The sequence below is a fragment of the Pezoporus wallicus genome, unplaced genomic scaffold, assembly GCF_028554395.1.
Source record: "Pezoporus wallicus isolate ANWC-B61680 ecotype Strahan unplaced genomic scaffold, APGP_CSIRO_Pwel_v1 contig_3058, whole genome shotgun sequence".
NCBI lineage: Eukaryota > Metazoa > Chordata > Aves > Psittaciformes > Psittacidae > Pezoporus > Pezoporus wallicus.
Genome location: NW_026641153.1, coordinates 5775772 through 5792557, shown reverse-complemented (window position 1 = coordinate 5792557; position 16786 = coordinate 5775772). Strand labels below are relative to the sequence as shown.

At 43.1% G+C, this 16786-nt stretch overlaps 1 protein-coding gene across 5 annotated transcripts in view; it reads right to left on the bottom strand.

The window, feature by feature from the left end:
- FRMD4A (FERM domain containing 4A) overlaps window positions 1-16786 on the bottom strand; it is a 380270-nt gene that overhangs the window by 49974 nt on the left and 313510 nt on the right. For all 5 annotated transcript variants that reach the window (XM_057422479.1, XM_057422480.1, XM_057422478.1 and 2 more), the window contains 4 exons: window positions 15518-15601; window positions 8027-8092; window positions 7738-7795; window positions 5898-5984 (listed from right to left, as the gene is read on the bottom strand). In XM_057422479.1, coding sequence (XP_057278462.1) covers window positions 5898-5984; window positions 7738-7795; window positions 8027-8092; window positions 15518-15601 — 295 coding nt within the window. The remainder of the gene's footprint in view (window positions 1-5897; window positions 5985-7737; window positions 7796-8026; window positions 8093-15517; window positions 15602-16786) is intronic.

Below are 16786 nucleotides of genomic sequence, written 5' to 3'. Positions count from 1 at the left end.
AGGAACCTCGCTTTGTCTAGGTCTCCCTCCTCCAGTGCTCCACATTTCCAAATACAAACCCAAGACTGAATTACTGCACTATAAAATGAGTTGAACCCGCCGTGACCTGAAGACTGGTTCAGTTTACAGCCAAGTCCATAATCCAAAAAGCATGAAGGATCAGCAAGGGGAAGAGAAATAAAAGCACTGAGCAGAAGGAGTCAGCAGGTAGTCCTTAGCAGTCAGCTAATCACAGTGAATAATTTATCACTGCTATGCCACTGGGACTCCACTGGCTTTTAAACCAGTACTTCCTGGAAATGTGTTCTGCTCCTCTTGTATCATTTGTAAATGTGAAGTCTTTTACCCCTGTCTGCAAGGCAAAGATATTTGCAGAGGTCTTAGGAAGTGATGCTGTTCCAAGAACAGCCCGGTTAGACATGAGTCCAGCATATTGTGTCTGGCCCCAGTTGATTGTGGATGCTTTAGAGAAAGGCCAACCCTTTCTGACTATACCTTGTGGCTCAGTGCTATGCCAATGAGAGAAGTGTTACACATGCTCCATACCTCTGACAGCAGAAACCAGGTAGCTGCCAAATCAAAGACCCTCCTTGAACATGAGGGATTATAAACTGTCCCAAAATCCTGCTTGAAACCAACCAATTTGATGTTAAAACTCTTGATGAAAGGTCACATTTTAAATCCTATCTTCAACCCTTCTAAACTCTTAATTTCTTATATCATGTGGCAAGGAGTTATACAAGTGACTTGGGCTCCCTGGAACGGATTTGAATTTCATGTTTCTTCTACCTTTTTTGACTGTCCTGATGTTCTGTGGTCAGTCAGGATAGAGACCAATTTGTCAGCTCCCTCCTCCCTGTCATTCACTGGTTTCTCTACATTTCACATCAATCCCTGCTTAATGTTTTTCTACCTTACTGGTCTGTCATTCCTTCACCACAGGAAGCACAAGTTTAACCACTCCATCAATGCAATTACTGGCTTCATTATGCCCTACAGCAGAGAGGATCTCTATTTGTTCTGCAATAAACCAGCTCTTAATTAGGCTGTTGCTCCTCCTGTGTAAATAGCTCATTTTTGCCTCTGGAATTGGGAAAGCTCACTCTATCCTTTGTTTGGAAAAGGCCAAGTAACATCACACAATGATCTTTCACTTTCTGGACAGAGAAAGTGCTGATTACTTTGCTCACTCTTTGGACAAGCAGGTGATTTCTCTCTGATCAGACACTTAAAGCTCCTGATTTTACTTTGACTTTGTATTGCATGGTAGGATGTGTCCAACTCAGCTGTTGGTTTTGCATGTTTAAATGGGAAATCAATCTGTTACTGTTGCTTTGGATTCACAACAAATGAAATTCTTCTGTAATGAGAATCCATAGAGCATTGTGCAGACCTTATGGGAAGGGACAGAGTATTTTCATAACATGCTTCATTTCATCTCAGAGAAAGGATAACACTGGGAAAAAATGGCAGAAACTGATGTTTGGCTGTCAGGGGAAGAATCTTTGTCAAGCCACATTCACAGCTGAATTTTGGGATATCTTATTTCCAAAAGTCTTTATTCCCCTTGGGTTCTGTTCAGTCACCCAGAGAATGGGAACACTGATAATGTGTATGAGCCTGAGAAAAAAGGCTCATCTTAAGTTTCATTGCCACTAGCCCTCTGTAAAGAAAATGGGTGTTTCTTGCAAAGCAAACAAATACTATCAGACTCCACTTTAAGGTGATTTTATTTCTGGTGACAAGTTAAACATTTTCTCTGTGTGTTTATTGGCCATATGGAAGTCCTTTGGCTGCCTTTGTTAATCATTCACTCTTCAGCTTGGAGTGAATTGTTTACTAACTGTTAAGCTGTATGCACTAAAAGATGCCTTTGGGCTCTTAAATCAGTAGGAATATCTCACTAGAACGACAGAGATTTGCCTGGTGCTACTACAACTGCTTGGGCATGCAGGTCTCACAGCTCCCGGCTATGCTGCTTCTACTGCATGCACTCCATCTCTAGGGATGGAGTGGAGTTACATCCCTACCTGCTGTTTAAAATGAGCAGCCATCACTCACAGACAATAGAACCACTCAGGGGGCTGCTGTTCCTTGCTCTTTCTTTCCAATTGCTCTCCAATTGCAATTCCAAAACAAACCCCAAATGACCCTTCACTGAGAATGATGGGTTTGTTCACTGCAGCCTCAGTGGCTTTTGGGAGAGTGGTGCTGGCACATCCTCTCTGAGACCAGGTTCCAAAGATTTTGCTTTGGTTTACCATGAATATTGGATGGTGCTGATCCAAGGTGGGTAGAGCCCAGCAAGATAACTCCTTTTTGTTGGGCTTTTCAAGGCATGCCAAGACTTGAAGGGCTTTTTCACAGGGAGGAGTTTGTAGAAGCTCTGTTTAACAGAGAGGGAGATGGATTCTACCCATCTGGATGCTGTGTTCTGATTCTACACAAATGACACTGGTTCTACAAGCTACTACTGAACTTCCAGAATGCCTCAGAATATGGTTAGCAGGACAGTAGCCATCCTTCCTCACTTGACACTCCTTTCTTCTTGTTCAGCTGCAGTGGTGGATTTTGTGGAGTATACCCAAACTCTTGCATTTATTTAATACCTAAGAATGAACATCTATCAGATCATAACTGATATGGACAGTATCTGGGTTCAAACAGGCAACATGCAAAAGGAAGCCTTTGGCAGGGCTTGCTGAGTCTGTGAGCTAGCCCCTGAACATATGGAAGAGAGAATGATAAGCTTCAAAGTGATGGCTTTTGGTAGCTCCAGGGCTTCCATGGAATTCAAGCACAGGCAGGAGGAACAGAAAAGTAGAAGCATTGAGCCACATTAGGCTCTGCACCCCATCACAAGCTGCATTCCAGTTTAATAGCCCTACATTCCCATCTGAACCACCTCAGACTTGGTGCCAGATCCCCATCTCAGCTGCATCCCTTGTAATGCTGGAGGGCTTCTGCCTGAGTGAGAACAGCACAAGCAAGATCAGGTTCTGGCCTTGTGTCAGCCTCAATTCTCCTCTCTGGACTCATCCAACTTGCTGACAAACCTAGTTAAGTATCTAGAGACACATGGCTGATTTACTCCAGCAATTGAATAAAACCATGGTTTTGACTGACTGCTAATGGGATTGACTCAGCTGCTTAGTGTGGGTTACAGCTTTCTTTGCAAACACAGTAAGCATGGAAATCTATCTAGGATGACATATAGGAAAACATTACAAACTTCTTTGTGAAACAAGCAAGGTTTTTATATGCATTTAATGTAAATATTTCTTGGTTTAGGTTGGTTTCTTGCTACAATTTTCTGCTTGTGTTTCTTCCAAGGAGGTTGATTTTTTCCATTGTAATTTTTCAATTTATTTCTGGCATTGGCAATATGCAGGAACACCATAATAAAGATCAGAGGAGACATAATCTCCGTCCCCTCCCCATTTGAGCTTTCAGAAAGTTCAGTAAGGTTTACCCCTCCGCTTTGCACAGCAAAGGCTAGAACCAGCCCATGCTGGTGTAGTGAAATGAAGGTACTATGGTAAACTCCCAGATAGCAGGGTTAGCAAGTGCAATTTTACAATCTAATTAGCAGAAGATTAAACCTTGTGCCTTGCTGAGGCAGCTGAGCTGCTCTTGCCCGAGGGGTTTTACCACCTGTGTAGGGTAAGAAGCCTTTTTATTTGCTCTGCAGAGGGTATAAGCACTCCATGAAGAAATAATGACGTTTCAGTCACTCTATGCAAGTTTTCTCCTTGATTTAGGCTGCACATTTTGGAATAGCCCTGCCAACAGATGGGGTTTGCAAGCATCATGTAACAGAGAAATGCTCATTTAGGCTGTCTTTTCACTGCTGTGGTCTCTGGATTATGGCAATGGACAAATTCAAGCCCGGAAATTCCTGCTTTCCCTTTCCACACAACCTTCCCTCCCAGATTTATGACCACTACTGCTAAGCCACAGAATTTCTCAGTGGTTTATACATAAGGTGGCACCACTGGTTTGGGTCTCCTGGATTTCATACATCATTTTCTCCCCATAAAGAGAAAAACTACAATTTTTTAGGATTACACTTACAGAAAAAGGGTAGGAGATGCTATAGCCCCTGATTCGAGGGACAATGTGAAAGCTAGAGGTAAGTTATGGGGACACAGAGACAGGCCAAAATGTTATCAAGCTGTAAAACCTATGCTATAATCACCCCAAGTGGCTAAGAGGAAGATAAAATAGAGAAGCTGAAAAGAAGGCTTGAGTCTTCTATTGGAAATGCCTGTCTCATGTCATACAGTCAGAGCACCTGACCTCTTCTTTCTTCTGATGCTCTCCATCAACCTCTTAATCCCATCAGGGTTGATAAAAATGACTCTAGCTTGTGAATGGCTGAGTCCTGTCATGGCAGGGCATTATTTTCCTCCACAGAAATGTTTCTATTACTAAGACTTGACTTCTGAAGGCATCTTTTAAGGACATGTCTTCCCTGGGGGGTTGGCACTAATGGAGATATGTGGGTGCAAACACCTCGCCTGGGCATGTCTGAAACTATCATGTGTGAGTATGGCTTGCCCTGCAGGCAATGATTGATCCCAAATAGGTGTGTCTTTTAGAGCACAGATACTCTGTGAAGACCTCCTTACCCTCCTTGTCCCTTCATTCAATGAATAAATAGTTTTCATTGAATAAAAGGCTAATCTATACACCTATTGTTTCCTGCTGTCTCCTTAGCAGTTGTTTTCTACCAAAACCTTGATTCTAATATATTTTAATAGAAGATGCTACCTGTGAGCACCAGGCAGTGTCCAACTTGAATGTGATCAGAGGAGGTGAAAGAAAGGGAGGAGGGATCTTGGCACAGAGGCAATGCAGAGAAATGCAGTACATAAATTCAGTGTGGAAGCATTTGCATCCATAGAATTGCTGCCTAGTTGCTCCCAATCATCCAGTTCTGTAGCCTGCAAGCAAGCCTGAAACCTTGCCTCCTGATATCTCCATGGGTTTGCAGTACAACAAATTCTGTTGCAAACAGATTGTGCATGCCCACCTACAGGGCATGTGCTCAGAGAGCAGCTCTTTCTATATTAGATGGCATCCTAGGTAGGAAAATCACAACACATGGGTAGGATGAGCTCAGAGGATCAAAACATTCCTCCTCCCAAATGAAAAAGACATTCCTTAGCTGGATTTCTCAAAGGCAATTTGGAAGGGCTGAGAGAAATTCTGATTTTCAGATGCACTGAAAGCTTCACTGAAAATAGGAATAACGAGACCAGACTGACATGGCATCACTGACCAAGCCCTGTGTTTGTAATCAGATCTGTGCATGCCATGCTTGGATTTGTGAGCTATTTAAAAGGAAAATTCCTAAACAAATTAGATACTGTGCACAAACCTTTTCATGCCTTTTTGTTAGGTATATGGTCAAAGTCATCTCTCCCTGCTAGCTTGACATTAACTCTTCAGTTAATAAAACTGTTGCTTATCAAATGTAATGCTGCTCCTGGGGAAAAAAAATGCCGTTTTTTTTTAAAAGGAAAAGTCCTTCCTGTCTCTTTTTCTCTCTCTCAGATCATTGGCTTGAAAATACACTATCAAGGGTTAGCTGAGCACTATCAATCCCACCACAGGCAGTGGATGGAAAGCCTCCAGCACCTGAGAGAGTCAGTCAAGAAAGAAGTGTAAGTTGCAAGATTAGGTGACATTTATTTACCCCCATACCATATCATTTGATAAATGAAGAGCTACTTTTGTCCATTAATTCTTTGCTGACATTCAGGCAAGTTTGGGAGAAAATCAACATCCTTCAAAATCGCATGAATCAATGCCAACATTTGTACATCACACCCTCAAATTGAGCTATAACATGTGTGGCAAGCCCAGACCTTGATAGAAAAGTAAACACTTACCTTTCTTGGTTTCACTTTATCATGGTAGTCATATTGAAAAATCCCCTTGTAGCTAAGTCCTAACCACCAAGGAATTCCCTGCTTGTCCTGGAAGAAAGAACAGAGGGAGCTATATTGAATGGGATGGGGAAATGCTGGAGATTTCCTAGGTTGTTATTCAAGGTGAGGACTTGTTTTTAAGCAATATCTCTACTGCTGTTATATTTATCCCTGCTGAATTTCTTCAAGTCACAAAGCTCCCTGGTGTTTAGGAGAGATCTGTTTCAGTTTTAGCCATCATATATATATATATAAAACCACTTAAAATGCATCAGATGTGACCAGGGTACTCAAAATGATGCTGAGGGAGGTAGAGAGATTTGACATGGATCCCTTGTGCTGTGGTGCATACTCTTTCTCTTCCCTGTAAATTATTCACTTTGAATACTCAGATGGGAGAGAAAGGAAAGCAAAACACCCATCTGACTTGAATTATGTGGAGGGATCTTAGCATGAATCTTGAAAATGCAGCAGTAATGGGATCTGAGAGCTACCAAGTGATAAGGTCTGACAGGCTTGGACTCAACTGCTTTGTGGCTGAGTGTTCAATAAAATGACCTTATGGAGTAATGGCTGATATCTGATACCAGCCTTTTTGCAATTTACTGAACTGGAGTCCTCAATTAAATTACATTTGTTCTGTTAATGTGATAGAGAATAGTGGGGTAAAATGCAGCAGAACTAAAACCTCCACATCAGTCAGAGCCAAACCTATTATGGGCAATGTTTGCTGCCTCATTGCTGCTCACTGGTACCTACTGATCATGGGGAGTTCACTGGAATAGCTCTCAGTTGTTTGCAGGCTTGAACACCCAGCCCAATCCACCATTTTTTTCTTGATCTAGAGTAGTCCAAGAGATCTGGATGCAAAGGGAACTGGAGGGATCCTGACCTCTGGCAAAAGATGAGGCTAATGCTTTTCACAAAATGCGATACACATTAGCAGGAATAGACTAAAAATGACTCAGGTACTGTCAGATATTTGTGTTTTTATGGTACTCCATGTGTTCAACACATTACAGATGTATGAAAAGCTGTATAGTCTGTGCAGAGAGATAACGATGAAACACATCAAAACTTCAGGGGTGATAGATGAGGAAATATGCTCTGGGGAGTGGATCTAGCTTGATTTATATGTTTATTGATTTCTCTACTTAAAAAAAAGTAACAAACAGCCTTACTCAGCTGGGAAGTAATAATAATTATATGAGACTGGAAGATCTGGTGATAAATCATTAGACAAAAGAGAGATTCCATGAATACCTGCATTAAATCTACATAGTTAGAAGCAGAAAGCTGTTTGGGGAGGGCATGTATTATCTTTAAGAGTATGGGACAATGATTTGGCATTAAAAAGATTTACTATATCTGTATCCATCTACCTATATCTCAAGTGAAGGGAGCTGCAGGTCATGGCTGGCCTTAGTTGCTCATGGATCTGCCAGCTGGGAGAGATCTGACCTCCTGGAACTACAAAAGTGAAGCATTGAGTTTGCCAGTGACCTGGCACCAGTGATGTTGGTGCTGGTTCACTGGTATCCCCAGATCTTGCTGCTACTTGTGGTCTGAGTAAGTCCAGCACAATAGGACTACAGGAGTTTTTATCTCCAAGAACAGGATTTTCCTCTTTGGAGCTGTATTTACCAAACATTCACTACACAGTTGAAATAAGTTTATCCTACCACAGGAAGTGAAACGAGACTTCAGTAGCAACGTATTGTATTCTGAAAGCAGGATTGTTATTTGTACCTCCCTCCAACAACAGTTTAATTCAATAAATGACCCTTTTTGTGTCACATACCTTTACTGCGTAATAATGCACTCCATACGTTGGGAGGGATTCTACAATGCTCATGTAGCTGCAAAACAACACAAGAGAATAACATGTCTGAGGAACTGAGAGGATGTTCTGAAAAATGCTGTAATAAATTAATTAAATTAATAAATTAAAAAAATATTAAAAATAAATAAAGGATAGAAATACATCAAATAAAGCATTAATGAGATGGGAGACATGGTTACATATTGTATTTATAGCCCTGTATAAGTATATCCTGGTAAAACAAAGAAGTCACTCTTATTTCACTTACTTCACAATTGCTTGACCTCTTGTCTGTCCATTTAGTTTCTTGTAATGTTCAATGACTCGATCCTCACTGGAAAGGAAGAAATGAGATGTTTTATATAGTGGCAGACTAAGAATCTTGCCAGAAATGTAGAGATACTTCTGTTAATATAGCTACCGACAGAGGGAATCAAAAGATGCCAAGCAAAAGTGTTAGAGAAGGGGACTTGATGCAGCCCAGGGTAAACAAGGGGGACTTGTAGACTGACAATAAAAGTGGTTTTCTAAGAGCTGGTTTTCTGAAGAACCCTTTTTTACTCACAAACACATTATCTTCTTGTATAGACTTTCCCCTCTATGCATCACTTTCCTTACCTACATATGATGTCCATGATATTACATTGTGTGACAAACAGATTTGTGCTGGAACTGCTCAAGCTCTGCTTTGTCCTGACTGGTGCAACTTCTTTCCAAGCCCACAACATTATCTGAAAGCCAGCAAAGCTTTCAGAAACTGCTGGCCAGGAACATCCCTAGGCCTCACAGATTAGTTCCAACTGCAACTGCACAAAACCATGTACAGGAACACCAGTGGAAGTACTCTGGAGCAATCTCTCAGCAAGGATTTGAATTCCTAGTGTCCACAGGGGCAATGTCTGTACCAGCAGGTTACACAGTGGCAGGAAATGTTTCCAAGGCACTCAAACTTGGGTCTCTGTACTGATAAAGTACTAATGTGCCTGTGCTTACTTTTGGGTTGTACTAACTTGCATTCCCCTAGGCAACTCCTGGGTATGTATTGGGAATTAGCATGGTCCAGGGTTTGTTATTAACACTGCTTTAGAGACAAAGACATCTATATTAAGATATAGATGGAGCCTGTTCCATACCAGTGGGCCTCTGTGTCAGAGAACAGTTCTGGGGGTGTTTGATAAATGCATGTTGAGACATTTGCCTATACACGGTAGAGATGCAGCATCCAAGAGCAGATCAGCATGACCCAAAATAAAAGACTAAGAGACATGTGTAAGTTCATTTTTAAAGAACCTCATTCCTTCTTCTCCAGTAAATGGGTAGCAGGAGAGAATGGGGACAGACCTATCTGATGCATAAAATAAGCTGTACAGCAAGGTCACACTAAAAGCCAAGGATCTCCTTTTGAAGGTTCACAGTGCTCTCTGATTTCAATCACGTTCCTCTCTTCAGCCATGCAAGTCACTGCAGCCTCCAGGCCTGGTACTTTCAGACTGGTCTGATTTTGGTTCTACTCTAACTCCCAGCAATGTAATGCCCACAGGGCTAGCTCAGTTACACTGGCATGACAGAATACTCAAGTCCTCAGGTTTAAACCCGATCTCTTGCTCTCTATGTTGTAACACCAAGGATGGGGAAACTGTTGAGTACCCCTAGAGATACTGTACAGACTTTGCCAGTCCAAGAGGAAGGAAACTTAAACTACCTTTATGCCACATTTGTGCCCTCCCCACCTGGCACAGCATAAGCTTCCAGTAGTCCCAAGTGTCTGTCTAATGCCATCATGCTTCATGTGGTTTAGCCCAATGTGAACTGGCATTCCTCCCTCCCTTCATTTCCTAGGTCCAGCTGGAGCCCCTTAATGGGCCTTTAAAGGCAGCCGCATGGATGTCCACCATGTGGTTATTCGTTCCCCAGGCAAAATTGAAGCTGTTTTTGTTGCTAGACAGTGTGAAGAAGCAGAGGAGTGTGGGGTGGTCTGGTGGATGACCTCACTGCGACTGCTCAGAGATGCCTATGGGGACTTTTGTGGCAAACTGCAAAGTGTTTCACTAGCCCTGCTAACATGGCTGTGTGTGCTCATTGCTGCCTTCCCCATGTGCATCTTTGTGCCAGAGAGATCTGTGTGGAGCCAGAATTTCTTTTACAAGGAAATTTCCCTTCGCCTGCTGGGCACAGCCTTCATAATGCCCTCAGGGATGTTACAGGTAGAGGCCACACAGAGCCTGCTGTGAAATCACACACAGGATGTTCTGTTCTGTGGCATCACAAGGAGGACAAACTGCATTGTGAGGTGACAAACAAGATATGCTCATGTGGGGCCTGACACAGGGGAGGTGAAGACCATGCATCCATCCCTGGTGATGCAGGGAGAGGACCAGAAACCTCAGTATAGACAGCACAGAGCAATTCAAAGTAGATAGTCTGTTGCATTGTCAGCAGAGCAAACTGTTCCCCAACAAGCCTGCCATTTGCCTGATAGTAACTGTTGTCCTTACTCACCAAGTGACTTTACCCACTCATCCTGCAAAAATAAAAGGCTTTTCTGGGGGTAAGGTGATGTCCCACCAGCAGGCCACAATAGGTACATGGTGGTGCCTGAGTCAGTGACAAATTACTTGGGGAAAGGAATGGTCCAGCTCTCCCATCATACCCCTCAGTATAATTTTAATGCTTAGGAAATGGTCTGTAAGCTGTAAATTCAACAGCTATGAAACCATATTCAGACCACTCATCCAAGCAAGTACTACAGATGTTATGGGCGTGCACATGAAGGCAGAGCTTGGGTCTCCTGCCATGATTATCATAAACAGGATTACTTTTGGAGCAATAACTGAATTACATGAGTGTTCAGTACTGGAAGATCTCCAAAATACATCATTCTTAATAAAAAAGATAGACAGAGAGGGCTTACAGCCCTTTGAAATTACCTCTTAAAAACACGATTACATGTGGATTCAATTCCTCTGTCTCAGACAGGAACAAGTCAGGAGTGGCTTCTCAGAAAACAATGGAGTTTCTCCAGTGGAAAATGCTCATAACTTTGGTTTCCACTCTGTGCATTTATTGTACAGATCAAGCTCTAATATTGATGCCATTCAAGAAAAGGATAGATGCTCCTACATGCTGATTATCTGATGTGATTCCAGATGTGCTGCTTCCTTAAAAATGATTCTTATAAACTGATGGATATGTTCCCAGACCATATCCCTTGGGTAGGGAAGCCAGTCGATGGCCCCTTTCTTTCAAAGGACACATGAGATGTCAGGGATGCTTCCTGAACAGTGGGATGAAAGAAGTTGTGTTCTCAACCCATATTAGAAGACGTGGGATAGTTCAGGTTCTACCCAGTTCTCCTAAACAAATGCAGGCAACCCTATGCTTCCATTGCTCTGTTAGGATACTGATGATCTTCCTTGCCATTGTATAAAATTTTAAGGTCTACAGATGTTAAATAGCAGATAAAAAACATCCTTGTTTCTTCTTTCTTTGGACAAATAAAGTTTATCAATCAAGCCACCAATATTTAAGGATATGCTGCCTTTCCAATATTTAAGGATATGCTGCCTTTCACCTTTCTAGAACACTGGGCTGGCCACACTTTAGGGACAGAAACAGTTACTCCTGAGCACAATTTATCCAATCTATTTCAGGTGGCTTCCTCGGGAGGAGGTTACTGTTGCTTCTCTCCACTGACAGTAAAGGGAGATGAGGGTGCCTAGCTCAGATGGAGAGGTCTACACTGAGAAAACATACCTGGTCAGATGAATCATAGAATCATGGAATGGTTTGGTTTGGAAAGGACCTTAAGATCATCCAGTTCCAATCCCCTGCCACGGGCAGGGCCTCTTCACACTAGACCATGTTGCTCAAGGCTCTGTCCAATCTGGCCTTGAAAGCTGCCAGGGATGGAGCATTTACCACTTCTTTGGGCAACCTGCTCCAGTGCCTCACCACCCTCACAGTAAAAGACTTCTTCATTATATCTAACATGAACTTCCCCTGTTTAAGTTTTAACCCATCACCCCTTGTCCTACCGCTACAGTCCCTGATGAAAAGAATGCCACCTCAGCTGTGTGACAGTCACTGCTCTAACAGTTCTTTGAACTTCATTTCCATTCCCCCTGCCCTGTGCAAGAAGGATCATCCAGCACAGAGATCACTTTCTGCCTCCAGCTCTGGGACACAGAGGTGAGCCTGGCATGTTCCAGTGAAAACAAGCAAAACCATTCATGGGGCAGAGGAGCATTTGCAGAGCTTATGAAGGTTGTCCCCTATCACTTCAGCTGTTAATCTCCGAGCGGCTGCCATGCTGCTACTGACAGCTGGGGGAGTGCTGGGACACCCCTGGACCACCAGCTGACGTCTCCTCTCCCCCTGCTTTGCCTTGTTGCACAAGTGACACAGAAACTCATTCATAGCACCAGGCTGACAAAGGATGCTTACCTAATGTGGAGACACGGAGGCTGCTGGAGCACTACCATCTGTCTGCCAGCTCATAAAACATTCCCTCTAGCACTGCACAAATTAATAGATGGATGATATCCTGCAGCAGACAGCTTGGATAGAGATCTCTACAGCCACCAAGAAATCCCTCCTGCCCCAGCAGCTTACAGAACTGGACAGCAGACAAATTGCAAGCAATTGCAGGGCCAGAGTTTCTCATTGTAAGATCCAGACTTTCAAACATAATAGTTTCCCCCTCTCTCTTTCCAGCACACTGAGCTGTTTTAAGTAGCTGTCTACTCATTGCTGCTCCTTACTGCTGTTTTGTTTCTAACCTGATTTTTCCATTTTGATTATATTCATGAACTTACTAAAGTCTTTATCTGCAGTCATACACTGTCGCACTGAAGCCAGCAGAACATCTCTTGGGCCAAAGGGACCAAGCCCAGGTCTGTGTTGTGTTAGTGAAACTAAAGATTGATTTTCAGAGTGGATTTTCTGGCAATGCTGATGCTTTAGGTTGCTAAAACTAAGCTTGCATTCAAAGTCTGCTGGGAGCTGGGAGAGGTCTATCTTCCCCCTGGTCTGTTGAAAATTCCATCTGCACTATTGCATCTCCTCCTTGCCTTACTGACAACCTACTACTGGGCTGTCTTGCTGGAGAGGATCTGAATTGAGATAAAATGGAATGACAGTGGCTGGAAAGGAGCACTGTGTGTTAACACAGTTTCTAAAGGTTCTCTCCAGTCTCTCTGTTCAGTTTTGTGTCTAAAACAATAAACACTGTCAGTTGTTTCCATGCATGGCAAGAGAAATCACAGCTCAGGGCCCTGGCTTCTGGACTGTGTGGGAGGACCAGAAGCTCAGTTTTCATTTGCAAGGAAAAAACCCTAACAAACAAACCCAGCAAAAAGCCCCTTCTTGCTTCACCAGTAATCAGTGATGCTAAGAGATGCCTGAGAACAAGAATCTGATTCTTCTTAATCTGTGAAAAGCTGGAAACGGCAACTTAATATGAAAATTACAACCTTCCACTTTGTTGTGAACTCTACAGTCATCCAAGAAGGAGTTACAGTGGAGGGTAAGGCTTGCAGCAAGAGTACACAAACAGAAGACTCAATGAAGGTGGAGCTGGAGGCATCAACCTGGGCTGATTCAGCCCTTGCTGCATCTAAGAATCCAGGACTCATCCCACTGGTCTTACTGTGTTTGATAGGAACAACTTTTTAACAGTGTATGATGGAAGTGCTGTATTATTTCCTGCAGATCTATCACAGTATTTATTTGATTATCCATTTTATCACCTGCCTTTTAGTCCATTTTAGCTGAAACAAATATAGGACAGGGCTCTTTTGGTTGTTTATTTTTAACTAGAGCCATCCCATCCCTAATGTTTTATATGTTTCTTTCTGGAGTTGGAAATTCACTTGTCACTGCCTTGAGATAATGCTGAAGAACTGCAGCATGAAACAGATTGCACACAGAAAAGAGCAGGATGAAATTTGAACAGGATGAATTGTTACAGAGTGTGTTCTACACATAGTTCTCAGAACCTGTCCTCTTAGATCATTGAAGGTCGATCTGTACTTTAGAGGCTTTGTCTGATTCACCATCAGCCTAGTCTTGAGAGCATTCGGTGTTTCAGAGGGTATTTATGAAAAAGCCACCATTAAAAGGTAATGAACTACTGACGCATAGGAGGTCTCAGACCTGGTTACTGAAGTGAAATCACAAGGGAATCACAGGATGTAGCCACTGGTTTTATTACCCCATTCGCAACAACCAGCTTCCCAACTTGCAACCTGTCCTCAGTCATATAAGAACTGCCACAACATGAAGTACAGCTGCAAGAAGTGCTGTACCTTGTGTGCTGTATATACATTCTCAGCATGAGGTTTTACACAGCCCTTCTTGCTTCATGTGACTCAGTGGAGCCCAAGCCCAAGGAGACTGTCCTACAGGCAGAGACAGTCCCAGACCTCACTGAGATTTCCATCAGAAGTCCATAATGTTGGCATGTTGACTCACTTGCCAGCAGTGGGGGCAGGCACCTCAAGTCCATGTTGCTGCTGAAGGGTCAGATTTGCCTTCCCTGCCCATGGCTATTTGTTCCCACCTCTCTTCCTGAGGTGGCTTTTAGCAGGAGCTACAAGTGTATCAATCAGACCAGGCTGGAAGTATACTGCTTGTCAGTGTGTGGATTTGTTTGTGGAAGAAGGAAAGCAGTGCTCTGAAGAGGGAGCCCATTCTTCTTCCAGTGAAATGGTAGCCTGCATTTATCAATTTTTCATAAAGATTTGGTTTGTTTCTTAAACAGAAACACCAGAAGACTGTGATGATCCACAGCTTTTGTGTCAGTGTTCCTAAACTCAGCTGGGGACCCTGAGTATCTCCTGATGTGCTCAGAAAGTGATTTGGAGACCTCACAGCCCAGCTTGCCTACAGCTTGACACGAGGTACAGCTAATTCTGGTATTGTAGCCATGCTAGTAAAAGCGGATGGCATTCCTGGCAAAGGGAAGAATTGAGATCATAAACTACAAATGGATTTGTTTCCCCTTGCCATCCTCAGATTTCCAAGATGCAGAAATTAAGAGTAGCAGATAAAGAAGTTCACTCCCACCCCCAGGCTTATAGCCTAATACTTTAAAGGGAGACATGAAAGAGGAACAAGCAGAAAATCAAGTGAAAGCATCTCCCCATTAATGAAGTCTTTCCCCAAATTCTTTCCTATTTGCACAGATAAAAGTCATAGGCAGGGCGGCACAAAGAATCTATGTGTGGGGCATCCCAAACTTAATTGTGACCCTGCTCTTACCCTGGGTTTAATTTTCAGTGTAATAAAGACAGAGCTCCCAAGCATCCACCTCCAAACATCACCTCATTCGTATAAAAGGAGAAATAAATCCCTTTTAGTTCAGCTATGCCATACAGAGATACTTGCAAGATGAAACTCAGTTACTCAACAATAGCACAGAGCAGTGCAAAGCATTGATATTTCAAACTGGGGAAACTCTTTGCACAGATGCAAAGTGCTGGGAAAGGAAATAGCACATTAAGCCTCTTGATTTCATCAGGACACTTACATGTTTAGAACGAATATTCTGGACGGATATTTCTGCAGCCATTTGGCAGATGGGGAAACTGAGGCCTAGGGTGGGAGCTCTGCTTGTGTTGAATCATGCAATGAGTCAGTGTCAGACTCAGAGCTAGAAGGCAGGAATCCTTGCATCCCATTTCTACTCTCAGATCACTTCTTACCAGAGCCAGAACAGCATAAGACACTGAAAAAGCCATTCAGCAGCATGATACGTTACCAGTAAGCAAGGGAGGGATGCTCCTTCAGTGCTGGTGTTGGAAGCGCTGGCAGCTTCTTTAATTCATTCCTTACAACTTCATTGCTGAAAGAGAGTTCAAAAGGAGGATCAGGCTACAAGAAAACAACCACAATATTTGATATGACCTGACCTAGCTGGCAGGCTGCTACAGCCCTACATCTGGTCCTCCTTAACAAAAGGCACTGGGGTTTCCTTTTTCTTCTCTCTTTATTTGTTTTATGGCAGCCCAGTTAACTTCTCCCTCTGTTATCACAATTAGAGAGAAGCTCTCCCAGATGGTTATGTTGAAGTGCTTCCTATCAGTGACTGGACACAAAAGCCACCATGTCACATTTCATTGAGCAGGGTCCTATGGACAGCTTCATACACAGAAAAAACAAGGTGAAGAGAAGCACAAGTGATGCTTTCATCTGCAATAAAGCACCTTAATTTAATGCCTTCCAACCTGCTGCAAACAGTAATGATTTGCCTTTTAAGCATCAGAGGTTATTCTTAGCCCCTTGCCTCCACGACCTGAACTTCACTGATAAGGCTCCAGCTTTAATTTGTGTCCTGCTACACAAAGCCCTATGTGGGACCAGGCGCAACCACTCCACCAGCCTCTGGTGGCTGCACTGGTCATCTGGAGCAGTCTCAATGCACATGAGAGAGTAGGGATTGCTCATGAAATGGGAGGCAGATTCTCCCAGAAGAAAGGAAACCATGGGTTGTCTCTAACCACATAAGGAAATGTGTGTGCATGAAAAAAAATCCCTGAAAAGCCTGGGAAGGAAGGCGGTGTTGCTGTTACTTTGAAAGCTGTAGAAATACACAGCCAAGAGGGCCAGACAGGACACTGAGGAGTACCAAAGAATTACTGTTTATTGGCTTACTTCTTAATAGCAAGTGTTTTTTTCTGCCTTCACGTATCCTGTTCTTTATCCTGCCAAAAAGGGTGGTTAGCCTGGAGCTGTGGATGGAGATGCCTCTTACAGAGCTCCAGATTTCCCAGGCTCTAGCTTCTCCTGCAGGGCAGCAGGGCCATAACCAGGCAGACAGGTAGTCTTGGCATCCTAACCAGCCATACTACATCTGTGAAAGGCCCAAGGAGCCCTTGAATGTTCCAAGTCACCCTGAGTTTTGCTCTTTTCTCTGGGACAGTCTATATGACAGCTTGTAGAGATGTGATACTGCTTCAGCTGTAAAAATCTTCCTACAGCATCCCCCTATTTGCACATCCTAGCAGCAAATCCCAGCACAACCTAGTAA